The following is a 27,876-nucleotide window of genomic DNA, read 5'->3' as shown; positions in this document are numbered from 1 at the left end:
TTCATTGAGTAGAAGTATATTTATAAACCAGAAACAAACCATACAGTGGAATGCCCTTAACATCCACAAAAGTCAGCTCAAACCACTACAAGTAGAAGGAGCAAGTCCTACAAAAGACTGCATTGTGTCAAGATACACAAAACAGCCCAGAAAAAAGTCATATTACTGCTTTTTATTTGCTAAAAATAACTACTTTCGAACACTGATAATTTGTTTTGGCAAGAATTATAATATGAAAGTCCTAAAAGCATCTGGTGTAAAAACTTTTTTTTTTTTTTAAAAGATAATCTCATAGCCATCATATTTTACCTGAGAGATTTACAATGAAAGCCAAAGTCACTTTTATCTTATCCAGAAACTGCTATAAGTAACATGACAAATAAGCTGTTCAACTGTGCTGGTTCTGAAAACTTCAATACGTTCAGATGTGTTTGCTCCACTAGAGTTCATCACTCTCTTTGGCAAAGTCAGCAAGATTTTACTTTTTAAAACATCTTAGAAAATTACTGTTCAGTCGTCCATTTCTACATGCAGTCCCCACTGTTCCTGAAATTGCAGGAGATAGATTTCTTGGTCCTCTGATGATTCATCAGATACCTCTCTCTCACACAGTCTGGATAAAATTCCCTCTTTGTCAGGATCTTCACACTTGAATGCTCTTTCACATACCTGATTTTCAACACTGGACAAAGTAGGAATATACAGTCTTCCAGTGTGAGGATCCCAATCTACTAATATGGTCTGTTCACCCTTTTTATCTGTGAGGCCCTGTGTTATTTTTTCCAGCTGAGGATAGGATATCTGCCCAGATTTGACAGTATCCAAGTCCACCAAGTTGATAGGGGTCACACCTGGCAATTCATCCGCTCCATCAACCATCTTCAAACTAAGTTCCTCTATTTTGTGTTCCAAACAAGGGTCTGCTGCCCTCACCTCTAGCTGGGGGCAATATGGCTGTCCTGTGTTCATAGTAACCAAGTTCTCCAAGGCAATCTGTGGCTCACCTAGTAGTCTGGGGGCAGAAATGTCCTCTTCCAATTCCTGAGCAGGATTGAAGTCTTCAGCCCTAACATCATGCTCATACTCTACAGTCTCTGTACTTTTCTGTCTCAAAGTATTCTTTGTTCCAGGATGGCCATAGGATGGCCATTTCCCAGTTTGGTCGCCTTCTGCTAAAATCTCTTCTTCATGTGAAATCTCTTCATGTGAAGTCTTAAGCTTCAATTGTTTTGTTTCCAGTACTTCTTTTGAAGGCAAATCCTTCTCTTCAGTGCCATTGTAAACAGTGTAGTAATGGGGACTTTTCCTTTCCGATAGATGACTGGATTCCTGAGATGGCTTGTACTCATCCCCGTTAACAGTGATAAGGTTGATCACTATTTTCTCACATGGTATGAAAACTCTTTCCCTGCATTTGTCAGTGTAGTGCCATAACTGGAAAGCAAAAATATTTTCATTTGTGTGAAGTATAATAAAAATACCATCTTGCTGCTTTTTACATTGTCATGTATTTTTAAAATATAAGGTTAGGTTAGACCTTATTAGGAGATTATTTCAATTCAAGGAAGAAACCTCCAGGAGTATTAATACTTTTTTTTTTTATCCAAAGTAAAATTGTGCCATGACCAGTTCTAATGCCCCTTTACCTCATCTTCCCCATGTCAAAATACTGGTTAGAACAATTCTGTCAAATTCTGGTTGTTTCCATCAGCACCAACTCAAGTGACTTTGGAGAAAACATAAGAGTTGTCCATGGGTTAAAGGTTACAGAATCTATTCTGCTCTTTTAACAGGTAAAGAGCAAGTGCAGTCAAAACCACAACCCCAAGCACAGAGTCAGGTACCATGTTACAGTATAGCTTATAGAGAATTAAATATCAGATTTCCTTTCAGAGAGGAAGCTATACATCAGGCTGAAAAGCGGTGTATGGAGCCTGAATTGTGCCATCTGTCAACAGGCTGCTTTTGTGAACATTTCTCCTGCCACCTCTGTGTTGCTCTAGATATCTTCAGAAAGATCAGCATGTTGAAACCAACTCCTTTACACCTCCCATCCCATGGTGTCATGCAGGTTGCATTTACATCAAAATGTTCATTCACCATTGTAATTTTTTGTTTACAGCCCAGTGATTTGTTTAGAGCTAGTTGTGAGAAAGGTCTACTGGGCTCATGACCTGGAAACCAGGAATATATTTAGACTTTATAGCATCTTTCTAAAAGTTAAGAAACTCTAAGAAACTTACAGACATTTTTACATAGAAAGTGTATTTGGGCTGTTTAAATAATAGAATGTGTTTGTTTATGCATTTTTTGGGTGTTAGGAAATGATGCCATATTTGAAATGCAGGTTAAATTATCTCTATGATGCACACATGTTAAATCCTTCACAATTACAATTAAGTGGAAAATACCCAGTAATACTCCAAAAAAAGTCACAGAATTTCTGTACTGCTTTCATTATCTTCCCTTCTTGTTTCTGAATTCAACCAAATAATAACTTTTGTTCACTAAATCTCTACAGTGCTTCTTCCTATATAACTTTAAGGAGTGCTGACTTCCTAACAGAGCTTGTCTCAGTGCTTATGGCAATGGCATTTTCCAAAAAAAAAAAAAAAGCTCTGTTCTGATGCTCACTAGCTCTGGTCATCTTTTCAGATCTGTTCACCTTTTTAGACACAGTTGCTAACTTGAATTACTACTCTTTCTTGCATTTAATAACCCTCAATGTGATGTTCTTTTTGTGAATATCAGTGCCAACTATAGCTTTTTATTTGCAGCTAGCCAAATTGCAGCTAGTCTGGGACTCTGACTCAGAGCCCCAGAAAATACACACACCTGCTGTGAGTGTCAAGATTGGCAGCGATATCCCACAGTAGAGAACACTTACCAGGTTTGTTGGATGTTTCTGTTTGCTGACATGAATATACTTGTGCACACAATAACATATCATTGAAATAAAAAGGGCAGCTAGCATGACAGGCAGAACATATCCAAATACGACTGTCATAGTCTCATCAGCTGTTTTATCTGTTAAGAAAACATAAGTTTTCATTATACTGAGCAACTTTTTAAAGCATTCAGATAGTAATGTGTGCACTCATCACACATTCTGTATCCAGAAATTGCTTTCTGGATATGGGATACAAACATCTTAGATAAACAAGTAATTAGCGGAAATTAAAAAAAAAAAAAAATTAAATTTGAGCTACAAGACAGGTTATTATCATTATCTAAATTATACATTAAATTCTAAAAGGTAGTAACAACCCCTTCCTCAGGTTCTCCTGCTGCTAACTTCACACTGACCCAGATCTGCTACTCCCAAACATCATGCAAGGAGAAAAAAAGATGTATATTCTCCATTCACTAAGACTCCAAGAATGTAGGTCTTTTTCTTCAGAGGTAGTGACATACCTTCCGTCAGTAGATTCCAGCTACGTTTTATTAAAGGCAAAAAATTTCTTCATCAGTACAAATGCACAAAGAGGGAAAAACCAATGCTTCGCACTCAGAGTGGATACATAAAAAACTTACAAACTTAATCATCATGATTTTTTCTAACTTGCATCTTCTCTTTGTAATTTGCCATTTACACATACCTTTCAAGGTAGCAATGCAATATTCTTTGGAGAACCCACTGTGCAAAAGTGGTGTGGTGACGCGTATCTGGGCGCTGACACAGTAAGCTGTTCCAGGTTCTAACCAGGGCACAACCAAGGTGTTGTTGCTGATGGAGAACCACCACTGAAAGACATTTTTAAGAAAAAAAGATATTTTTTCTCCTGTAACTCCTCAGTTACAGAAAAGTAAAGAACTTCTGTACCAAATGTGTCACAATCACACAAATTTTCTGGGAAGAATGATAATGTAAGAACTGCAACAGCATCCCTTTTGTTTTGGTTTTTTTTCCAAATGCAATAAAAACTCAAGTTATTTCATAGGCCACATCCTCTGAATACTTCATCTTCCATTCAATGATTCTTCTACTGAATGATTTCATGTTTTAGATGAAGTAGCACTGTGGTTGACTCATGGCACATATTCTCATTCTGATGTTGAAATGGAGCTAAAGCGTCATTCCAGCGCTGTCCTGACCCAAAGGCCAGTGAGAGGCACACAGTACAGTTCCACAAAATCTTTCAAACTGGGATGTTCTGATAAAGATAGCAGCCTTAGAACAAAGGTGCTATGCAGACCTTGGTGTAAAGTAATTGCTATACATCAAACGTATTGATAAAAAAGAAAAAACAAACCCCACAACATGACCAAAACCCCACAAAACCCTTTTTGTCTACCTCTAATTACTAATCTTGGCATTTTAATATCTCTTTTGACAGAAGGTGACCTTTCTGTTATAAAGTTTCTTGTCTCTTTTCAGGAAATTCTGAGATTTGCCAGAAAGATACTATGCCTGGAAGATGGGAACAGAAGAATGAACGTTTTTGTAACTGATCACTGAACTCTTCCTCACCTACTGTGCTTATGCTAGGAACTACTACTTGCTAATGGCACGTAAATCAGCAGAAGCATCAGATGTGATGAGAAACAATGCAGCTTGTCATGATGTATTATGAATGCTGACTCAGACTCCCCAGAAGACTGACTGGCTGGGGAGCAGCCCTGCTAAAGAGGACCTGGGGACAGGCAGCAAGACTATGAGCCAGCCAAAATGTCCTCACAGCAAAGGAAGCCAACGGCATCCTGGTCTCTGTTAAAAGAAGAGGGAGCAGACGGAGGGAAGGGATTATTGCCCTCCACTCCATGCTTATCAGACCATGTCTAGAACATCATGACCAGTTTTGTCCAACCCAATACAGAAAAGTCTGCCAAACTGGAATGTGTTTAAAGGATCACCAAGATCCTCAACCTCCAAGTGCTAGAGCACTTGCCCTGTGAGGGGCAGCTGAGGGACTAGAGTTTGGTCCATGAAGGGAGAAGTGATGGCTTCAGAGGGGACCTAACAGCAGTCCCCAGGATGACGTATCAAGAAGATAGAGACTCTTCACAGTGCTGAATGCAGGAAAGATGGAGACAGTGGACATAAGTTCAAAAAGAGAGGTTCAGATTCGATAAAAAGAAATTCAAGAGGAAAGTCAAGCAGAAACTGATTTTGCAGTCCCCATCCTTGGAGGCTTTCAGGATGCAACTGGACAAACCCTAAGCGACCTGGTTACAGCTGACCCTGCTTTCAACAGGATTTTGGACTAGAGACCTCCTGAACCCCCTTCCAACCTGAATGATCCTACAGTTTCTGTAAGGCTATGAAACCTATTTCAGGCAGACCAGACAAAGTGCATTTCAAGAGAACAGATTTAATAATAGCAGTTCCACAGCCTTGTCAAATCTTACCCTCTTCTTTGTTTTTCTGTTGAGGACAGACACGTTGTATTGCAGGCCAGGATACACTTGAAGCAGAGATATGGATTCTCCCTCAGGACTCGTCTTCCACTTCTCAGGAGCAGTCAGAATGATTGAAATAGATTTCTCAGTAGAAGACACACTTACCATGGGTGGATCAATTTTAGCTGGAAAAATGAACATGCACAAAAAGCAGACAAATGCAGCAGAGGCACACTGATTTGACCATGAAAGGTTTTTTTAAAGTGGTTGATACTAAATTTTCCTAATGCTTTGGGGACTCTAAGTAGGACTTTGAACAATTAACTTATATTGACAGAAAATTATTTCATCAGATAACTTCAGAGGATCTTTACAGTGAGAAGGTGAATACTGGCTTGGAGTTTTGCCTAGGAATTCCTGTGACTTTGCAGCATAAACAACCTTGAAACTCAATTTGCTGAAACAAGTTAAATTACCAGCATGTTCTCAGATTATCCGGCACAGATAAGAGATGCTGTGCTCTCGAGTGTGATTACTGCTTGGTTTAATAGAGCCTTTTCAAAATCTGAGTTCTTTATGCTATGGATGGGCCACAGCTTTTATTTGCCTTGAGTAAAGATTTACCACAGCATAAAATAACATTCAGTTTATGTGAGACCATACATATAACACACATCTATCCAAATTCTAATACAATTATTTCAAATTATTCCTGCCAAAAGCATAAATGTGAAACAACTGCCAAAAAAAAAAAATCTAACCATGTTCGCATGAAAATATTATCCTCTAAGAAGGCACATGCATTCTGAGCACACAGATTAATCAAGGCCATAGAGCATCTGGCTGCATGATTAGCTTTCCTTACTGTCTGTAAGAGGGTTGAATCGTGTGGTCTCTATCCAGTCAGAGCACATGCCATTTAGGAAGGCTTTAACGCTTGCATAGTATTGTTCTTCATAGTCAGAGGTCTCACTGGACAGGTCACACCACGTTCTGTTGATATTCCTGCATTCTGGCTTTCTAATCCATTTGCCAACACCATATCTATATTGAAAAAGAAAGAGAAAGGAGCTGTATAAAAGCTATTGCTGTGATGTTAGTCAGCTGAAAATATATCACAGAAACTGCTATTACGGCTGATAAAACAGTTTACTTGTTTTGCAGAAATCTGCATTTCAAGGAATCCCCAGCTTCAGCCAAGATAAAACACATGATTTCCACAAATTTTTGATGAAAAATAAATGAGAGTAGGCCTCAGTCTCCACAGCTTTAAACTGTAAATACATGATAACAGTCAGGGTAACTATTTATATATAGACAAGTAATTCTCTCAGAGTGGTCAGTGCTTCATCCTGATGTAGAGACAGATTCTGCTCAAAGTCTCCAAGATGAGCAGACGGGAGACTACTTATTACTAAGTGTTACTTCTTTTTCTAGTTGAAAAGAAAGACTCCATTGGAATACAGTGAACTTCAAAATCCTTCTAGTTGAAAAATGGGCATATACCCGCTACCAACAATACATTAGTACTAACCATCTCCTATACACTAGTAGAAGAAATCAAGATTTCTTTGGAAAATTCTTGCCTGAATTTCATCAAAAGCTCCTGCTCCTCAAATTCACATTATTAATAATTCCCTCTTTGGCTGCTAATTAGTAAGGATGTGTGGCAGCTTCTGTATGACTGCAGGACAGTATCACTCACCAGCATTTTCCACCTAGCTCAAGGCATTGCTTTCCTAGGCAGGTAGAGGCACACAGGGATATGTTTGTGTAAGATGGCCATACCTAGGACTTAATTACTGAGCACTCTCCCCTTTTCTAGGAGATCAACTATGTAATTCATATTAGCACAGAGGCAAGATCTGAGTAAAAGATGTTGTCTCTGACTGTAAAAGCAACTCCTTGATTTTTCTGGTAGCCAGTTCCAGTCACAGGTAACTTCTGGAGATTTACATTTGGTTTAGTGTCATGAAAACAGTACTAGATTGAGGGAAGTGTAAATATTAGAGGTAAAGGCTGGGAGAATTACATTATCCACGACAACAGTGCTACACCTATTTATAAGCCGAACTTCCAGCACTGTCCTTTAGAATGACTGAGTGCTGTCTTGGAGGGAATACAGGAAATGAATTCTGGTCCTCACTCAAATCCCTGATATCCTACAAAGGTGCAGACCTTGAAAATATAAGGTTCTGATTCCAATCACATTACTTGTTTTTTTAAAATACTTGATAACTTCAACGGATTTTGTCCTAGACTTGAGAGATCAAAAAATTTCGGGTGGGGGGGTGGGGGTTGGGGGGGTGGGGGGGTGGGGGGGTGGAGGTGAGGAGGGTTGGATCTGTTAGAAGAAACCAACGGAACACTGGGTGCTGTTAATATTCTATTAAATACTACATCATCAGATCTGTTTAAATGCGTACAGAAGGCCAACGTGTACAGATGCCGATCCACAGCACAGTCCTCCTTCATTCTTCTGTCTCATTTTTCAGGAATGCCCTTGATAGCTTCAGTCTGTTGCATGCTACACTTACTTCATAGGAAGGAAGTCTCCTTATACGGGCTTTTAACTAGATTTGAAGTAAACAGTGCCAGAGAAAAATTAAAGCCCACAGTGCTTAAGTCTAACCCACATTTTAGCTCACACTTTTTTTTTTTGCAGTCACATCTTGCAAAAGAGTTATTTTTTTTAATTACTATTTAGCATGCTAAAATAAAAGTGGAGAATAAAATAAACAAGCCAACTTACACCAAATACTTCACCTTGTAGAGTACTCCATGTCCTGTGCCTTCTGGTGCTGACCAGTGAAGGACATTCTTCATGTTTATAGATTCAAAATGGACATTCCTAGGGTTGGGCAAAGAACAACACAACACACCTGAGAAAAAAATAAGAAAGGAACAACATCTCTAAGAATCTGCAAATACACATGCTTTCAAGTTAAGAAACAAACCCAACTTTTAAGTAAGCCACAAAATTCTACATACTGCTGTTCTTAACACTAAAAGCACAAAGAAGAGGCCATGGAAACTCAGTGGTTTTAGAAGCGTCCCTAGCTAGTGCAGTCCCAAATTCCATCTGTATGAATGTTTTTTCCTCTAGCAAAACCAGTTTTGCCATTTATGATAGACAATGGCATGGAAATATCAGGGACTGGAAGCTAGAGCTAGAAAAGTTCAGCATAAAAGTCACATGCACTTTTAAAATTGTCAAGGTATTTGACCATCAGAACAATTTAACACTGGAAATTGTAAAAATATTCTTGATGCTTCAGTAGAATCTTGTTATAGGTGAGTGGACTTTAAAAAGTCAAACCAGATATTTTAAAAAGATACGTGGAGTCTACTGCATACAGAGCTTTACAAACAGAAGTATGATTTCACACTGGAGAATCAGAGTAGGCGATCACAATATACCCAGTGTCATTTGATCACCCATGTTGGTTCTCCAGAACGCCAGAAGCGAACACATACTGCTAGGTCACTCATCTAAACTGCTGTTCATTGCACCACCTTTTGAAATTAGTAAATAAGTAAGTATGGGGCTTTTAAGAATCCATTTCTCATCTTCCTAATACACACTCCTAACGAATAAATCTCATGGAGATGATTGCATTGCTTAACTGCTTGCAGAACAGAGGCCCATGGGCCCAGGGTTAGAATCCAAAGCTCCAAGTTGTGACTCAGTCTGCAGCAGCTCCTCCATGAGAACTGTGCCCATGGGAGCAACCCCAAGACCAGTCCTGAAGCTGGAAAGGAGCTTCTCGTTGCTAGCAGCCACAAGAGCATAATGGGGAAGAGAAAAAGTGACTCTGCAGCTCTTCTGGACTTTTCAAAACCCTTTAAGCTCTTCCTCCAGGGATGCAATTCTAGTTCTCAAGACATCAAAAGGAGACCAAAAAAAGGAGAAATAAAGCATATTAACATGAACAGTGGGAACCTCTCTGAATGAATAGTCCTTGACCTTTGTTACTTCTGTAAGCAGATCTTAAGGTTTTTTTGTAGTATTTTTTTGTAGTACTCTATTACTAGAGTAATTGTGTTCATCTTCCTGTATATGTAACATATAGTTGCTTTTGTATGTAAAGATTACTGATTAACTTGATCCTTCTGTCTTTGAGGCAAACAGCATAAGCTTTTCTCTTTAATACATTTATTAGGACAATGTTCTTGCAATTCTGTAGAGATCAACTACTTTAATCTGCCTTGGTGGAAACTCTGGACATACCAAACCTCAAGCTGTTTGTTAATATTAAAAATAAACCAACTCCAGTATATGTCTGCATCTGTATCTTCGGATCATAAAGCTGTTTATGGAGGGTAGTTCTAATGTTGCTTTCTTATCTCTATCACTTAGCTTGTGTTCAGTGTCTTTCAATTCTTTTCCTAGTATAAGAACAAGTTCTGTCAGATATAGTCCTCTGGCCAAGCTTACTTATTTACAAAAAGTATGTAGGAAGCCTCATTTCCTGGAATGCTTGGAAACATAAATGCCCACTGACAGTTCATCTTGTAAGAGCTCTAACTACAGATGACCAGGCATGTGAAAGCAGCAGAAAAAGACTCCCAGGATTCTGCCTTAACGTTTGCTTCCAAATGGGAGAAACAGAACCTAGAAAATAAAAGGCTTTGATTTCCCCCAACATAAACGTCCTCTACAACTCCTTCATAGAATCATAGAATAGTTAAGAGTTGGAAAGGACCTCAAGATCATCAAGTTCCAACCCCCCTGCCATGGGCAGGGACACCTCACACTAAACCATACCACACAAGGCTTTGTCCAACCTGGCCTTGAACACCGTCAGGGATGGAGCACTCACAACCTCCCTGGGCAACCCATTCCAGTGCCTCACCACCCTTACAGTAAAGAATTTCTTCCTTATATCCAATCGAAACTTCCCCTGTTTAAGTTTTAACCTGTTACCCCTTGTCCTGTCACTACAGTCCCTAATGAAGAGTCTCTCCCCAGCATCCCTATAGGCCCCCTTCAGATACTGGAAGGCTGCTATGAGGTCCCCACACAGCCTTCTCTTCTCCAGGCTGAACAGCCCCAACTTCCTCAGCCTGTCTTCATACGGGAGGTGCTCCAGTCCCCTGATCATCCTCGTGGCCCTCCTCTGGACTTGTTCCAACAGTTCCATGTCCTTTTTATGTTGAGGACGCCAGAACTGCACACAATACTCCAGGTGAGGTCTCACGAGAGCAGAGCAGAGGGGCAGGATCACCTCCTTCAACCTGCTGGTCACGCTCCTTTTGATGCAGCCCAGGATACGGTTGGCTTTCTGGGCTGCGAGCGCACACTGCAGCCGGCTCATGTTCATTTTCTCATCGACCAACACCCCCAAGTCCTTCTCTGCAGGGCTGCTCTGAATCTCTTCTTTGCCCAACCTGTAGCTGTGCCTGGGATTGCTCTGACCCAGGTGTAGGACCTTGCACTTGTCATGGTTAAACTTCATAAGGTTGGCATCAGCCCACCTCACAAGCGTGTCAAAGTCCCTCTCCATGGTATTCCTCCCCTATAGCATATCAACCAAACCACACAGCTTGGTGTCATTGGCAAACTTGCTGAGGGTGCACTCAATGACACTGTCCATGTCACTGACAAAGATGTTGAACAAGACTGGTCCCAACACCGATCCCTCCCTGAAGGACGCCACTCGTTACTGGTCTCCAGCCGGAAACTGAGCCATTCACTAAAACTAATCCAAATGTAAAGATGAAGCTGCCCAAGAGAGACAAGAAAACAGCCTAAAATTTGCCACATCTGTTCACTAGAATAGAGAAGCTCCTAAACCACTAATGTATATGCAACTAAGAAGAACAAACCCAAAACAACATCATATGGACTATGAGAAATCACCCATGCACCAAGTTTTATTCTTTGCACCAGATCCCAGCATTAAAGTGTATGAGAGCACATGAAATACATCAACTGCAGAAAGAAAGATTAAAAAGAAAAATAAAATCTTAAGTCACAAAATCCAGCCCAAGCCCCAGGAAAGGCAACCAGTCAATCCCTGTAGGAAGAGAGGAAGCGACCGAGGCACAATCAAATTTTCTGATCCAATTTCCAAGTAGGAGGAAATACTACTTAGATATTTTCTTAGATTGCTGGGAATCAAAGCCATAAAAGTCTTCTCTTTAAAACTCTGGTTCTAAGCAAGGCATCTACTTTGTAGCAGCCACAAAGAACAGAAGACAAAGTCTTCCCTAGGTTGGTTTATCTCTCTAGTTAGGATGGGCCAGACTGGGTGCATCTCTCTCCCTCCAGTGCAGATGGCGGTCAAGCCCACCAGCCCTGATCTCTGCTTCCTCAGCAGTTAAATTTACCAGAGATGCACCTTGTCCAGGGAGGAGTGGAGGGGAACACTCTATGTCTTTACATCTTTACATGAGAAGGATAATCTATGCTCCATGTCCACCACAAACAAGGAGGAAAAGCAACAGAGTTCAGTTTCCACAAGAAAAGAGCCGTTGGGGAAGCCTTGTGGGAAGAAGGGAGACACATGATGATGGGTCACCAGAGAGGGCTGCCGGAAGCTTTGAACAGCAGATTAGAAAGCCATCTGCCAGAAATTACATTAATATAGCTGATTCTGCTTTGGGTCTGTGGGATGGACAGAGCGATATCATAAGGTCAGTGACAGCCCTATTCTGATAGTCCTTCTTATACCATCTAATAAATCTGCCTTTGCACTGAATAGTAAAAAGTCTGGAAGGGATACTGCTGTATCAGGTACAACTGTAAAAAGGTACAGGGCGTCCCTAAAAGCTCACTTCTCACAATTTTTTTTTTTTTTAAAGGTTTTGTAAGTATGTACTGCTTATCAGGCTAGTCCAAAATCACCAAACTGAACCGGCCAGAGGCAGCCAGGTTACCACAGACAAGGGAAATTACTTCCATGGTTTTCTGAATAGTTTCTGTTTGCCTATACATTCCATTTGTCCATCCTTGCATAAAAACATTCATATTCCTCGAACACATCTTACAGGAGCAAAAGTCATGTATTTCTGTTAGATGAAAATATTTTTACACTAGTGACATATAAAGGTGTTTTTGTTGCTTTTTTTTTTTCACCTCCTCCCAGTGTGGTTTCTGCTGTGGTAAATGAAGTTTTAAAACAGAAACACTGACTGCAGCAGATGAGCCAATCTCAGCACACAGAACCCACAGACTGTATCTTTACAAGATCTGAATCATTACAACACTGCCAGTGTTCTCCCACCCACCCCCAGCTCCATGTGATTTGGAAGGCAGAGGGACCAAGACCATTAACTTTCCATTAGCTGCAAAAGCAAAGATTTGGTTTCTAGTTCTGGTCTTGCCCCCTGAGTGAAGGGTTCTGTTTGCCCTTACAACAAAACACGCAAATTTTTCCTTCACCAATTCTGCATCTGTAAAGCAAGAACAAAACTAGTGTGCTCTCCTATTTCTCCAAGAAGACTTATGAATAAACCCCTCCATGTCTATTCAGTGTTCAATAGTATCAGGAGGCATGTGTAGAAAATACATCATATGTAGAGCTTGCAGGGTTGTCAAGTCAGGAAAGGACTCAAGTATATGTATCAGCTGCTTATTTCAGTATCCTGTCTTTAAACACAATATATCCAGTTGTGTTCTGATTTTACTTCCATTAGCCAGGATTAATAGCATGAGTATCACATGGAGTATTTTCAGTTAGTACTGGCCTACGTGACAGCAGAAATCAATCATACATGTTGCTTTGCTAGGTTTAGTCTGTCTCATCAATAGTCTGCAATGGCTGTCATCACTTCCCAGCATGGAAAAACCTGCTGCCCTGATTACGGTCTCTGGAAACTCTGTAAATCAAACCTTGAGTAATATCATTCATTTCTTCATGACTCTGCACACCTGGACTGGAAAGAAAATAATAACTTAGGCTTGCAAACTTCACCACCACAATGAAAAGCCAAGTCCTGATCTTAGAATGAGCTACTGCGAGACTTTCCAAAATACACATGACTTAGCCTGAAAACACCCTCACGTGCAAGCGAAAAACCACACTGACGTCAGTGAATTATTCACATGAGTAAGACTGCATGGCAGGTACCTCATCTTCTCTTTATGGAAGTGTCTGCTGGGTTTACAAACCTAGTCAATTTTAACTGCATACGCCTCCCTATCTGGTATGTGCCTTGCTCAAGCTGGCACTGTTCAAACTGTGGTTTTGGTTGTAGTGGTATCTATCTACCTATCTACACACATAAACATACACACACACACACATATATATATATACAAATCTAAAACATACCATTTCCATGTTACCGCTACTACCCATTTAGTGCATTTCCTTTTCATCTGTAAGGAGGCACTGCTGCCTATCTCAGCGACAAATAGCTGTGTTTAATGCCAATGCAGCAGAACAAACACAGCTGAAACTACCTGTGACCTCTCCTTATAAACAGGATTTGTTAACTTTTCACTTGAGTTGGGTAACTTAACAGCTACAAAGCATAAAAATACACAAATATATAATAACAGGTATTTTTTCTGTACACTGGCTGCTAAAGTTCTGGGGTGGGAAGCGGGCAGAGTATCCACTGAAAGCTGACCTGCTAGCACAGAAATGCCTCCTGTGTAAGTACTGTCGTTAACTGCACTGCTCCCAGGAAGAGCAGCATGCTGTATTTTACTGTGGCATGGCTAAAAGGGTGTAAACACCAAATTATCCAATAAAATAAAACAACCCAGAAGGTCACAGGCTTCTTTAGAAAACTGCAAGATACAATTAAAGACAGTGAGTGACGTGGAAAGCATTAAGACAGAACAGCGAGCCTTACTGCAACACAGCTTTTCCCAATAGCCACAGCAGTAAAACCAGGGACTTCTCTCCTACAGAATTTAAAAGAGGAACTCGTTTTCTGACAGAGACTTTGGCTTCAACTACTGTTGTATTTTCTTACATGGAAGCAGCCCTTGGGAGCACCTCTGATGGAAGCAGCTCCTTTGTGCTGTGCTGACTTCAGCTGCACTGACTTTATAGGCAACGCTGCAGGCACTCCCTGTGCTTTGCCACTGGCAGCTGCCACTTCAAGGCCATGGATGCGATTCGTGCTTACACACCTCTGAGGGAGGGCAGCATTTCAGATAGGCTAAGTCAGAGATTCACCTTTTCCCACTGGGAGCTTAGACTCACCAATGTTGCATCCAGCAATGTAGAAGCAATCTAGGACACCAAACATTGGCTTCAGAAAATGTTGTAAACCATTGCCTTTCTTTTGTCTTTCTGTTCAACTTTGGGCAAGTTCCACCAAACTCCTGAAAACCTTGCCTGCTCCTCCTATGCTGCTGCTGCTCTTTATTTTTTAAGGAATTTTTGCTCTCTTTTCTTCCTCCACCTCATCTGTTTTAATGGTTAGGTTGTTCTCAGTGAAAAAATACTCCCTCAAACACATGCCTATGCAGAACATAAAATGGTCAGACGCAGAACAAATGACCATTTATCACCACATTTGGTGGCACTCTTTAGCAGAGTGTTGGGGCTTTCTTTTCCAGCACATCTGCAATCTCAAGCAAGCTGGCACTGGCCATGCGGGAATGTGAGGGAGTACACCACGTGGTAAACAGGGGAACTAAGCCAAAACTGGGAGATCAGTAGTTACAGAGAGGAAGGGAAACCCAGTAAAGCCAGGAATAGATGTTAGCGTCATTACCTGCTATTAGTCATCTTGGCAACAATTTAAATTGACTTTTTTTTACATTAAGAGGGCTCAAAATTTTTTCTCTGTGCCGATTCTTTTGGACTTGAACTCAACAGTCTGGAAAACGAGGAAGAGAAGGAGAAGCACATAGAAGTCATTGCTTCTTAGCTGCCTTTCTCCTGGTGGGTTGCTAGAGCTCTGGGACTGCTGGTAAAGCCAGGCTAACAAAACCCTTTGACTTGCGCAGCACTGGTGGGAATGTGGGGGGGAGTGTGGAGGTGATTTCCTGTTTGAGTCACAACAGCACTCAAGAGCTAACCACAAAGCACAATCTTACCCTCCCAGAATTGGAGCCTGTCACTCCATTCACAGCCTGTTCAGAGGGGGCACAGGGAAGAAACAGAGACAGAAACAGGGACATAATACAACATGAAAACCAGGTGGTGGAGCAGATAGAAAAGCCTTAGAGAAGAGGTGGAGAAACATTGAAGGATGACAGTTGGGCATGTAGGGTTTGTTTTTGAAGAAACAGGCAGGCTGCAACTGAAAACAGCTGAACTTGAGGAGGTCATCTGGGGAAAGAGTGTGAGTGGAAATACAGCCTGAAGAATGGGAGAGATGCAAAAGCGGACTGAAGCTGCAGCTTGCCTTGACCTGTTTTCCTTCTCCATGTGAAGCCTTGTGTTTGTTATCCTAACTTATAAAAACACTTCCACAAAGAATATTGGTCAAAGAACATTTGAGGCTCAGTCTAGAAAGACCCAAGTTCAGAAAGGTGAAGAAAGTCTCCCCAGTCTTTTGAAGGCTTGCTAGGAGATAGCCAAAGAAGGAAATGGCAACTGACACCAACACCTTTTTGCTAACGTATACGGCAGAAAAGACAAACTGAATTTTCTTCCCACTGTGTTGATGGTTTGCAAGTGCAAGAGTAAAGCTCATACTACCTACCAATGCCTTGCTGCAAAAACCTTTCCTTGATGCACTCCAGCAGGAGAAAGCTATTGTATGTATGTTTTCTATTCATTCCAAGTGATCAGTACTGGCCTGAAACAAGGTGAGTAAAATTCAAAGTGTGCTTATCTAAGATTACGCACAACCCCTTCAAGGCTTTCAGAGTCATAATCCATTTGAATGAATTTCTGTTAAGTTTGACATGAAAAACACTTTGACAAAAAGAACTAAATTAATTTTTAAAGGCCACTGTTGGCACAATTCCATGACACAACAGCTGTTTGTTGTTTTTTTTTTTTTTTAACAGGTGTTTTGAAGTTCTATAAAATATTAAAAACATCCCAACTATCCAGCATTTCATTTTGAGGACTTCCTTTTCTCCCCGGAGCATGTTTAGCATTACCAATGTATTAGTACTTCGATCAAGCACAAACAAACAGCCAACAAAATGAAAGCTTAATTAGAGTACCTGACATTAGAATACATCTTACATTGGCTTTTCAAAATACCCAGAGTTTAAATAAGCTTTCTTCTTGAAACATTCTAAAAATTACGTTGTGTGACAGTTACCTGTCAAATCTTGATACACCACATTTTGGAACACTCCTAATTTATCCTTACATAAAATATATGGTTTTTTTTTTTTTTTTACATATAAACTGAGCAAAACTTAGTTTTGGCTTTCATCTTTTAGTGCTGGCTATTATCAATTAGGCAACAACTGCCAATTCTAACCTATATAGGGGAGATTCAAGTTACATATAAGGAAGTTCTTTACTGTGAGGACAGAGAGGCACTGGCACAGGTTGCCCAGAGAAGTGGCAAATGCTCCATCCCTGGCAGTGTTCAAGGCCACGACAGATAGGTCTTTGAGACAACCTGGTCTAGTGTGAGATGTCCCTGGCCACAGCCAGGGGGTTAGAACTAGATGATCTTACAGTTCTTTCCAACCCAAACCATTCTACGATCCTATGACAGCATTGTTTTTATTGCCTCATAGGTGTTGCTCCTTGCTCTCTGATGTACTGATGACTTGTCTAGAGAAGGGATTCTACTTTTCTTGGAGTCCAAACTAATTTAACCAGAGAAATTACTGATTCTGAATCCATTTTCCCTGGGACGGGAGATCAAGTGTGATGCCAATGGAGGATGAGAACTTCATTTCTGAGGGAAAGGTAATCCAGAAAAGATGCAAGTGAAATACCTTCTTCTGCATCCAAGATGTGAGAGGAAGGACCAACACTCCTATCAAACTTGCAGTGCTGCCTCTCTCACAGGTAATTGGGCTGCCAAGGTCACACAGCCACCCCTGTCTGAATGATCACAAATAGCCTATTTCCAGTCCTCAGCCAGTGCTTGCAAATGGCAAGAGGCAATTTCAAGTTCCCCCTGTGGGACAGTCAGCATGGCTCTTGCAGGGTGCTGGAGACCCGCCAGCAACACCCCAGCAAGCATGAGGCAGCAGTGGGGTGCATCTCTGCCTCTTTGAAGCACTCACAGAATCATTTTTCCCTCCTGTGCCCCACATTTATGCCTCTCCCCAGAGATGATGAAGGACCCAAGTGCCTCTGGGAAGCAGCTGCTTGTAGGGAACCCACAAGAAATGAAGGCTTCCTGGGGTACACACCCATTTCTGTTGGCCTCCTGTCAGGTATGGGCTGGTGTATTTTGAGGCACTGTATGACTGTTCAGTGCCCCACAGTAACTTCAGATGTGAACATACCAGTACCTGATTATAGGTATAGCAGTATTTTCAGTATCTTTCCTGTACTCAACAAGCATTTTTTTGTTAAAATCACCAATCATGATTTTTAGACTCATTTACCCATTACAGATGAAAGTGATTTTGCTGTAGAAAGGAAGTTATTTAACATAATCATCTATGTCTTTTACACATAAGTTCACAGAAGACTGCCTCAGAAATGGCTTTAAAGGTAACAACATGCACAGTTGGGACAGCTGGCATTCAAGGGAACAGCCAACACACTTCAATGAGATCAGGAGCCTGACCATAACCTGTGCTGGCAGAGAAGCTAGCTCTCAGTCATATTTGGATGACTGAAAGTTAGTTTGAACTTGGAGAGCTGAACAGGTCTAGATCCGTACCTGTCTGCTACCTTCTTACAGTGGGAAAAAGCCCTGTCAGCAATTACACATGCCTCAGCTTTCTCAGGGCACAGTTTTTGGTGCTTCTGAGCCACATCCTGTACATCAGTACTTTGACTACAGTACCCCCTAAGAGCAGGATATTGATGTACTTTTAGAAAAGACAAGGAAAGCAAAAAGAAACCAAGTCTTTTGCAAACCAGATGCAATAATAAATACTAGCCCAACTGCTCCCTCCAGCTTTAAGAAATTAGTAGGAAATAAATTAACCCCTTTCATCTAAGAGCTGTAAATATCTACTCATGTGTGTTCTTACGCACAGAGTGTGACTAAGCTCAAACACATAAATCTTGGTAGCAGCATGTAAGATCCTTTCACCCCCTGAAGCAACGTACTTCTCTTTCATCTCTTTGGACACATTCCTGTTCCCATCACAGTAAAGGGAGTAGAAAACAGCCGAAAAATACTTAAGCTGTAAGGTGAGATTTAACTCAAGGTGCTATAAAGAAGGTATATACTGTGGTATAAAGAAGGGAAGAAAAGTCTTCCTCCTGTCCCTTCACTGACCTTAAAATACTCTTGAAGTAGTCATGCAGACAGGAAAGGTCATCTATTTTCCATAAGAAAGAGATATAATCTCTTCATATGTAAAGTATCCCATACCTCTAGTCCTAGAACTTGTTTCCTTCTCTTTCTAATTAACCTAGTTTTACTGTACTGTTTTCAAGCTAGGGTCAATAAAAACCTGCAAGTTACTGGTATACCAAGCATCAAGCACACAGATCTGCATATCGTTTAAACACAGCTGTCAAGAGAAGCCTCATTCTCATCTAGAGAAAGGCCTGTCTTACAGAATTCAGGGTTTTATAAAACTAAGCTTCTTAAAATATGGGAGCTTTTGTTCGGCTCATGAAAAGGGTGATTTTTCTCTCTTTTAGCTATTAATCCTGTAGTTGTAGATAATCATCACCTCCTGGAAAGAAATAACCAGCAGTAATCAGTCTACAAGCCACAACTATAAAAACAAACTGGAACCACACATGCCCAAACGACTCGAGTAATCTTAAGCACTTGCTTCTCTTGGAATTAAGACTATAAAGGCCACTAGAGAACAACAGCCATGGAAAGGTAAGGTTGTCAGCTACAATGGTGAACCTGAATGTTCACATGCAGAACTGCAACCCACATCTAAGTTCTGGACTTCAATCATAAATCCTAACAGTGTTGGAAGTTTCTCTATAGACTGAATTGCCTCCTTTAACCATTTCCATTCCTAATTACCAGGCAATAAGAATTTGTTAAGTCATGGAAATAATAAGTGAAGCCAAGCACGAGGGCACAGATTGGAGCATTGTCTGAAAAAGCCTGGCATGAGGTTGGAAGTTAAAGTTGAGAAGGATGAGCCTTTTGACTATATGAACATGACAATCCTTCATACACTGTATTTCTCCTTATCCAACATTTCTTTTTGTTTATCTCTGTTACATTTATTCATCTCTATGTTACATTTATTCTTTTCCCCTTCACCTGGCAGAGAGTCAGGAAATACCACACAAATCAGCCCTCCCATATACTGCTGGTGCTCAAATACAAGGTATTCATGCAAGAATAAAAGTGCTTTTCAGGCCTCGTTTCTATCAAAATAAGCCAAGCAAGTTGCTTCTGCTGTCCCAGTTTTCATGGGGAGTGAATTGCAAACAGCAGTCTCTCCCCTCCTCTCAAGTTCAGGAGCAGCATCCACACAGGTTTTTAAAGTACTGCATACATACTGACCTCAGGAAGCTTTCTCAAGGATTCGCTGTGTATATGCAAGGAAGAAAGGAAGTAGATTATTAGCACTGGAATACTGCCTGCCTTCTGGATGGTTTTAACATGATGAAATGTGTCTGGGCATCTATGTGGTCACTGAACTCCAGTTCAAGGCCTTAACTACAAAGCCCACATGGTGATCCCTTTTATCCTTTTATTCTGTATTTCCCAGAACAACATCTTGATCAAAAGGCACATTTTGTATTTTTCAGAGCTCTTGTAACTCTGACAGAAAACATTTGCTTAAAGGGAGGCCTGCAGCTGCTTTTCAAAATGTAGATCTATTTTATAATAAAAATGACAATGTAAAAGATGAAAGGCAAGTAAATTAAATCGTGTGTCAATGCAGACCAAGCAACTTATACAACTATCAAAAAACATTAAGAGGGGGAAGCTTTCAAGGTCCCATTGTAAGAAATGTAGTTGGTACAACCACAAACCAACTCCAGTGAGATCCAAGGTTATGTCTACATTAATGAGTAATGCAACCCAATAGGAACAGATCTGTTACACAAAAATATTGGTATTGTGAAAATCTTGTCTACACTACACGCGTTTCAAGGTTTTTTCAAGACTGGACTAGCTCTACTTGCATTAGGTATGCTGATGAAGCATGTCTTCCAGGGCATCTTCATCCAGAATAAATACAGTTCTAAGACTGTGTCACAGTACAGACAAAAGCACAGTAAGTGAAATGACTGAGATTTGCATCAAAATCATATGCCTCACCTGAACAAAAATAGTAAACATGCCTCAAATAAATATTCGGACTCATTTCCCTTTCCTCCTAATAAGTATATATTGTACTATCCATGGCATTCTTTCTTCTGTAGAGATCTGCAGGACAGAGGCTGGATTCTACAGGCCAGAAATTTCAAGGTTTCTCTAACTGCAGAAGAATGTGGTTAGGGAAACCTCCACTAGGAGCACGGGGAAGGATTTAAGATGGAGCTTAGTAAATAAATTAACATTTTACTACTTCCAAAGTTCAGGATGTTCCTTCCTATCCTTATGAGTTTCTTGCAAAAATTGCTGAACTCTCCCATGTGGTAAAGAGGCGTATGCTACATTTCTTGATCTTCTTGATTAAACAATGACTTTTTTTTTTAATTTGCTTTTCCACTTTCTGTGCTTTTTCATTTATTTTAAAACAGATTTTAAACAGTGAGCAAAACAGCAATTTAGAAAAATCTCACCAAAGTGCAGTGACAAGTGGAATTTCTGTCCTGTGTAAAACCAGGCAATGCTCAGGGAGCCTGTCAGGTTGGCAGATTATTAGCCAGCAATGCCCCAGAACAGAATGCAGTCAGACACTGCCAAACCGGTAGATGTCATCCAGTTAAGGATGAACTTGTACCCACTAACACATCACAACAAAAACAAAAGGTGTTCTGCTGAAAGAGGTGAAAACTGAAGCTCTAAATCTTCAGTGCTACACAGCTCTCCCTTCTGCGCTGGTATTGCTGTCAACAAACCCCCTGAAACTATGTCCAGCTAGAACCTCAGGAATGTGCAGATTCTTTTCTCCCTTGAACAACCGTGAGACAAACCCAACATAACCCCCTTGACATTTTTCTAACTCTTCTCTGGAATCAAAAAAGGAGTAATCAGATTTTTATATATTCTTTCTTAAGGGCAATTAAATGACAGTTATGCATATTTTCCAAAACACTTGTAGTGATCATCAGCAGACTTTTATAAGATCAATACAATGCAGTCAGTTAAGTAAAAAAAACCTGGAATTGGTACCCTCTGAAAACCACTCAAAATCACTGATGCATAATGGAGTAGGTAAGGAAAAGAGTTAGGTGAGACAAGAGTACTTGGTGCTACTCCACAGTATTCCACATATGAAGAACGCTCCTTACTACTGTTCAGCTCTCACAGAACCTGGAAGTTTTGCTGTGGATTAAATGGGAGCAGACTGTCCTGTATTTAGTTTTGGAGGCAACATTTACAATCGAAAATAAGCGCACAGAGTACGTTTCTAATCTCTTCAACACCTTGCTCAGTTTTATACTTAAGGGATATAGAAAAGGAAAGAGTGTCTGATGCTTTTAACAGCAGCAGGGGCCCCATCATGCACACGTATTTAACAGCTAGAGTTTACAAGCTCATTCTCACTGGAGAACGCAGAGTCTCAGGCAGGAGAAGAGAATCAGAGCCATTCAGGACACCGGCATACAAGCTCAGTATCTTTGCCAAAACCCCACCCTGCCTTTTGTTTTAATCCGTCTCTTGACTGCGCAGATAAGACTCTTGGGCATGCCACCTGCCAAGCACAAACATATTTTGGGAATCACCCCAATGACTATAAACAAGGGCTATCTCAAGAGCATGCTATCAATTTACAGCTGAAAGTAAATTAACCTACCGCTTTGCAAAATGTATTTCTAGCATAACCAGGGAGAAAAGAAAGAGATGAAGCAACATTACAGAAACACACACTCCTTGTCTTCCAGTTAAGTATCGGGGGCCAGGAACACGAATATTAAATACAGGCACCGCTGGCTAACACGAACGGCACACGGCAGCGCCGCACTGACCCGACCGGCGGCACAAGCCACCTCCCGGGCTGCTGGCTCGGCTCGGAGGAACAAGTCCGCGGAGCCGGGCCAACTCTGCCTGCCCGGCCAGCCGGCCGGCCGCCGCGCCGGGATAACCGGGCGCGGAGACGGGGCCCGTAGCCCGGGGAGAGATGCGCACCCGCGGAGGGCCGGCAGGCAGCGCCGCCACCTACCTGTGTGCGCCGCGGGGGGAGGCGGCAGGAGCAGCGGCAGCACCAGCAGGCAGGCCGCCCCCCGCCGCAGCTGCCCGGCGCCCATGGGCGCTCACATCTCCCGGGCCGCGGGTGCTCCACTCTCCGCCGCCGCGCAGGTGGAAAGGGCCGGCCAGGGCGGCCTGGGCGGGGCAGGGGAGGAACAGTAGCAGCCCTGCGCGGGGTGGCGTGCCCACGGGGGCCGTGGCGGCAGGCGGGTGCTGTTTGCGGGTCCCGCCTAGGCCGGTGTCGCTGTTGCTGCCGTCGGCTCCGTCTTACGCTGTGGCTCCGTCTTCTGCTGCACCCCTCGGTGCTTCCACGGCTGGGTAACTCTCCGTTGGAGGCACTAGATGTGGGTGGGATGTTGTTGTCTTTTTTTCTGCAGAGGGAGGTGAAGGCCAACACGCTACAGCTGTGGATGTTCAGATGTCTTTTGTTTCCCATTATTTTTTATTAGTTAGCATGTTTGAACATGGGAAGAAGCTATTCCACCTTGGAGATACTCAAAATCCAGCTGGTCATGCAGCTGAGCACCCCTTTCCACCTGACTCTGGTGGGACTAGAGAGTCTGTAGAGGTGTGGTCCCACATCAGTCGCTCTGGGATTTTGAGAAAGAACATGTTTTTGTTGCAGAACTCTTGCTGACTTTGCGTGGAGCTGCTCAGTGCCACTGCTAACGAGAGCGGAAGGAGATGAGGGAACCTGAAAGGGAACGTGCTGTGCTTGTGGGGTGCCACAGACTGAATATTTGAGGAGGTTCTAGCAGTTGGAGGTGCTGTGATGTAAGTGCTTCTCCTCCCCTCAGATGGACCCTGGCCAGCTCTTTTCCTGCCAACTGATCTGATTTGCTGTTCTTCCAGTTGTTCAGTTCCCTTCCAGCTTATCTCCACCATCCTTGGCATCCATTTGCCAAGTTTTTTGGTTTCTCCATTCTTTCATAACCATTTCCCTCTATGCTATTTCCTTCTCAGGCTTTTCTGCATAAAAGGAAGATCTTGCAAGCAAAAGCCGAAACCTGACTACTACATGCCAATCCACTTTGAAGTGATGGTCAGCATGGGTTGTGTTGGCTGGTAAAATGAGGGGCTGTGTCTGGAAATTGTTTGTCTAATTTGCAGAAGAAACTAAAAACTGCATACGGTATATATATAGTGCCTGTTGTTATAGTGGAGCTCCTGCTAGATCTCTCTCCCCAGTTGCTGTTTCCATGTGCTCCACACTGTTTTCTCTCCCAGTTAGCTGTCTCTGTCACTCCTTCTCCTTGCAACTGCTATGGCTTTGCCCATTGTGCCATCCACATTAGAAATGGGACATTTGGTGAGAAAATGAGGTTTCCAGACTCAGTTCTGGCTCCACGGACAAAATACAGGTTCTCAAAGTTCAAAGCCATGGTCACAAGGCAAGTAATCCTGCTTGCTCATGGGCTTAAATACACATGAAGTAATAAGAAGATAGATAGCAAGTTCAGTTACTCAAATGGACAATGTCTTTCCTGTCAATGAATTTTGGCCAGACTTTTCACAGAGGCCAAGAAGGTGCTTTGATGAAAGATCACGCTGCTTTCTCTAACAGGAAATTTGTCCACATTGAGTTGAAAACTTCTTGAACTCTTGTGGATAAACATAGTTGGAATTTTAAGCAGAAGTGGGGGAGGAGGCCTTCTGGTGGTTTTTTATTCCCCTACTCTTGTTCTTGGAAATGTCTCAGCTGATTGGCTTAAAGACTTCAGCCTGGCTTCTAAACTGAAAACTTTGTCACAAGTGCCTAAAGTCTGTCAGTGTTATCAAGAGTGAAACTGGTCCCTCAGTTTCAGTGCCTCCCTTTGCATTTTCTTCTTGATGAAAAAGAATAATGCCATTTGTATATCTTTACTTCCTGACAGAGTTTGGCACTGCCCATACACTTTGCTGTCACCTCTGACTGCCCCTATCACCTATAGCAGTGGAGCTTTCTTTCCATGTACTTCAACTGCATTTTTTTTCTAAAATAAAGCATATATATATATATATATAAATCAATGATGGAAGGATCTAATTTTAGCAGGACAGTGTTTCTGTTACTTATATCACAGCAAATTTGCATTAGCCCTGAACTGTGTAGCTTTACTCCAGATTGATTGTACAAGAGAGCAGTTAAAAGCTGATTTTAGCTCTATCCAAAGTGGCTAAAAGGCTGAATTGGTTGAATCATTTTTTCTGTATTATAAAACAGTAGTTCAAGAAGTGAGGTTATTTATACAATTGGAAAATCAGGAGACCATTTAGAATTATGTACTAGTTAACTTTGGAAAAAAAAAAAAACCAAACAAAAAACCAAAACACAAACCCAACAACCCAGTCCTTGGTACATTGATTTATACTCCTTTTTAGCTGTTGGGGCTATCCATTGTCAAACAAGTGTAGGAAAGAGATTGTGATCTTTCCTGGTAAGAAGCATTGTGACACATGTTGAGGAGCAGCTTGCTTCTCCAAGGAACTTGCTGGCAGGCTTGGGATGTTTCTTGGCTTCTTCACCTGACCTCCTTGTCCCAGAATCCCAGCAGAAGGAAGGAGATTAATGTGCTTGACAATGTTGTTTGTGGGTGTTAACCAGCTCAAATGCATCAACTGGAAACGAAAGGGTCCTTTAATTTTTTTCTTTCCCTGAAACTGGATCATGAGAGATGCAGTTGGAATCAAGTCATAGCTGTGCTTTTCAGCAATCTCCCTCTCATTCTGAGTACTGCTCATGTTTCTGAGAAATATGTTTATTTTATGGAACAGTACACATGTATGCATGTATACAGGAATACACACAGCTTTTGGTTTCATCAATGTCTGTAAAATCCCACGCTCCTTCCTCAGTCCAAGTTGCTGTCGGCTTCCACTGGAGATTTGCCTGAGTGAGGCATGCAGTGTCTGGCCTCATGTTTATGCCAGATGACAGTGATATATTGACTACACTTGGGTGGTGACTATTATTGGGTGTGTTAATGGACAGAGAGTGAAGTAGATGAACTGCATAGATATTGCAACTGATCATGTTTATTGTCCACAAGCAATAGACCCACCCTGTCTGGACAAAATAGAATCTGAATTTAGACTAGAACATCAGGCTGCTGATGCATCATCCCCTGAATCTGTATCTGCTACCAGTGAAGACAAAAAGAATTTTAAAGACTTTTCTTCCCACCAGTAAATAGAAAGATGGCCTCAGAAAATGAGAGCCTACGCTTTATTCTATAAACAGTTTAGCTCAGGAGTGTAAATAAAAGACTTGAAAGGAACTGGAAAGTTCAGAGATGTGGCCATGATCCAATCCAGCCTTGCAAAACTGATCATTCTATGGAAATATTTAAGTGGTTGTAATTAAACGCGCAGGGAGGCAGCCCTGGCCAATTTTTAAATTATGCGCAGGAAAGACAAACTTATACTGTTCCTCAGAAAACGTTTCAGGAAATCTGGGGAATTTTTTTTTTTTTGCGCTAATTTGATAGGGCAGTAGCAGCTTAGTATTCTTCAGTGGGACGTGAAGAAAAAGTGCTTGAAATATTAAAAGATGCTAGCAGACTTATGTTTTGAAACCTGAGTGTAGAACTGAGAAAGGTGGTGTGTTTTCTGCTCACTATAGGAACAGACTTGTGTGCCTTGTGTACCCTGAACACCAGCTACCTTGCAGTCATGAGTAAGAGCTTTCTGTTTTAACCAATTGATTCAGGGTTAGATTGGGATGCTTTTGTTCCAGATGTTTTGTTCTGAATGTTCCGAAGATTTATGCCTTTCCTGTTTGCAACTTCCTTTGCCTACCCTTCAGTCCTGTGTTGTTGAATTTATTCTGCCAGCCATGTGAAAAATCAAGTGCAGGCTTCTAGGTTTTCCTCATACAAACAAGAGACCATGTTCTTACCATTCGGCTCAGCAGAAGACTGATGGTAAAGCATACCTTTTGCTAGACCCTGGTATCTTTCACTTTGCTGATAGGTGCCTCTAATACCATCGACGTCTATGGGAAGACCGCCTGACTGCTAGCTTTGTTCCCCTCTGTGCTGTTATTTGAAAAATCGTAACAAGAAAGTATCCAAAGAACTCGTTCAGTTGTGATTCTTCCTTTCTGATTGCGAAATTCAGTCACATTTTGAAAATGAAAGGAATACATAGTTAGGCAACAAGAAGTTAATAGCATTTTTTCCTTCTTTGATATGTGAATCTGTCAGAGCTTTCAAAGGAAAAACTGAGGAGGGCAAAATAAAATTGCTTTGAGTGTTACTGAAGAGAGTTTTGAGCGATGACTCATATTCTTTCCAAGTTTATAGGTTATTCCTCATACTACTAGTTTCAGTGTAACAATGGTTATTCATCTTCCCCAGAAAGTATCTCTTGTGAAAGAGATTCTTCATCATCTTGTTTCCTAAGATACTTTTGTTATTTACTATAAAGGACGATATAAAAGTTCATGGTTTGCAAGGTATGCAAAATAGCACAGTTATTTCCAGTTGTAGGCTGAAACAAGAGGATCAGATGTTTGTATTTCACTAAAAACTTGGCAAGAGGTCAACAGATCTCATTTAAACAGTGTTCTTCTCCAGAACTTTGAAAAAATAAACATCTTGGAAAGTCCCACTATTGCTCACAGTGAACTGAAACACCTTAAAATTTCTTGTTGCATCTTCCTTTGCTCTTTATAGATTGACTGACTGAACAAAACAAGTAAACTTGAGCTCATAAGTAAAACAAATCAGCATCAATCAAAAATTATTCTTATACACAGCTGTAATTAGAAATACACTTTTGCAGAGCACTCCCTAAAGCACAAGCTCGGGATGAATGAAATTAGTACACATTCTAAACCCTAAAGATTGTTATCTGTGGATCTTTTGAGAATGCTTTGCCTCTTGCCTCTTACAAGCTGTTGCTAGTAAATGCAAACTTGACCAAGGAAGAAGTTCTGATGTTCAAGATCCAGCATGTGTGTGGACGCTTTGAATATAGGCTCCCTTCAGTGAAAAGGGTGGAAATGGAGGTACACTTCCTTGTCCACTCAGTCCCCTTCCACAGCAGCCAGAGTGGCAGCACTGTCTGTGTCAGATGAGACCATCCCATGTGTAGCTGACCCACCATCTCTCTCGTCATGGCTGAATTGAAGCAAGTCTTCCTCAGGATACTCTCTTGACTTTTTCAGTCAAGTACAGAGATAGTACAGTACAGAGAAAGGCAGTACAGAGATAGGCAGTACAGAGATAGGCAGTACAGAGATAGTTATACATA

The 27,876-nt window shown here is 41.4% G+C and overlaps 1 protein-coding gene and 1 long non-coding RNA gene across 7 annotated transcripts; one reads left to right on the top strand and one right to left on the bottom strand.

Moving 5' to 3' along the window:
* IL20RA (interleukin 20 receptor subunit alpha) lies at positions 1-23,311 on the bottom strand. 6 transcript variants are annotated; one of them, XM_065680760.1, is made up of 7 exons: positions 22,616-23,311; positions 8,093-8,222; positions 6,206-6,384; positions 5,350-5,525; positions 3,600-3,744; positions 2,888-3,027; positions 1-1,434 (listed from the first exon to the last, which is right to left on the bottom strand). In XM_065680760.1, the coding sequence occupies exons 1-7, from the start codon at positions 22,698-22,700 to the stop codon at positions 511-513; spliced, it is 1,779 nt and encodes a 592-aa protein (XP_065536832.1). In that variant the 5' UTR covers positions 22,701-23,311; the 3' UTR covers positions 1-510. The 6 variants fall into 6 exon arrangements, with proteins under 6 accessions (XP_065536832.1, XP_065536835.1, XP_065536836.1 ...); XM_065680763.1 differs by having other exon boundaries at positions 8,107-8,222; positions 22,616-22,703; XM_065680764.1 differs by having other exon boundaries at positions 8,107-8,191; positions 22,616-22,700.
* On the top strand, positions 22,518-26,886 carry LOC136015180 (uncharacterized). Its single transcript, XR_010613096.1, has 3 exons — positions 22,518-22,959; positions 23,267-23,415; positions 23,605-26,886. It is a non-coding gene; the product is annotated as an uncharacterized LOC136015180 (long non-coding RNA).
* The last annotated feature ends 990 nt before the right edge of the window (positions 26,887-27,876 follow it).

The sequence above is a fragment of the Lathamus discolor genome, chromosome 5 (assembly GCF_037157495.1).
Source record: "Lathamus discolor isolate bLatDis1 chromosome 5, bLatDis1.hap1, whole genome shotgun sequence".
Classification (NCBI taxonomy): Eukaryota; Metazoa; Chordata; class Aves; order Psittaciformes; family Psittacidae; genus Lathamus; species Lathamus discolor.
Note: the sequence above shows the minus strand (reverse complement) of the source record. Positions and strands in the feature narration are given on the sequence as shown.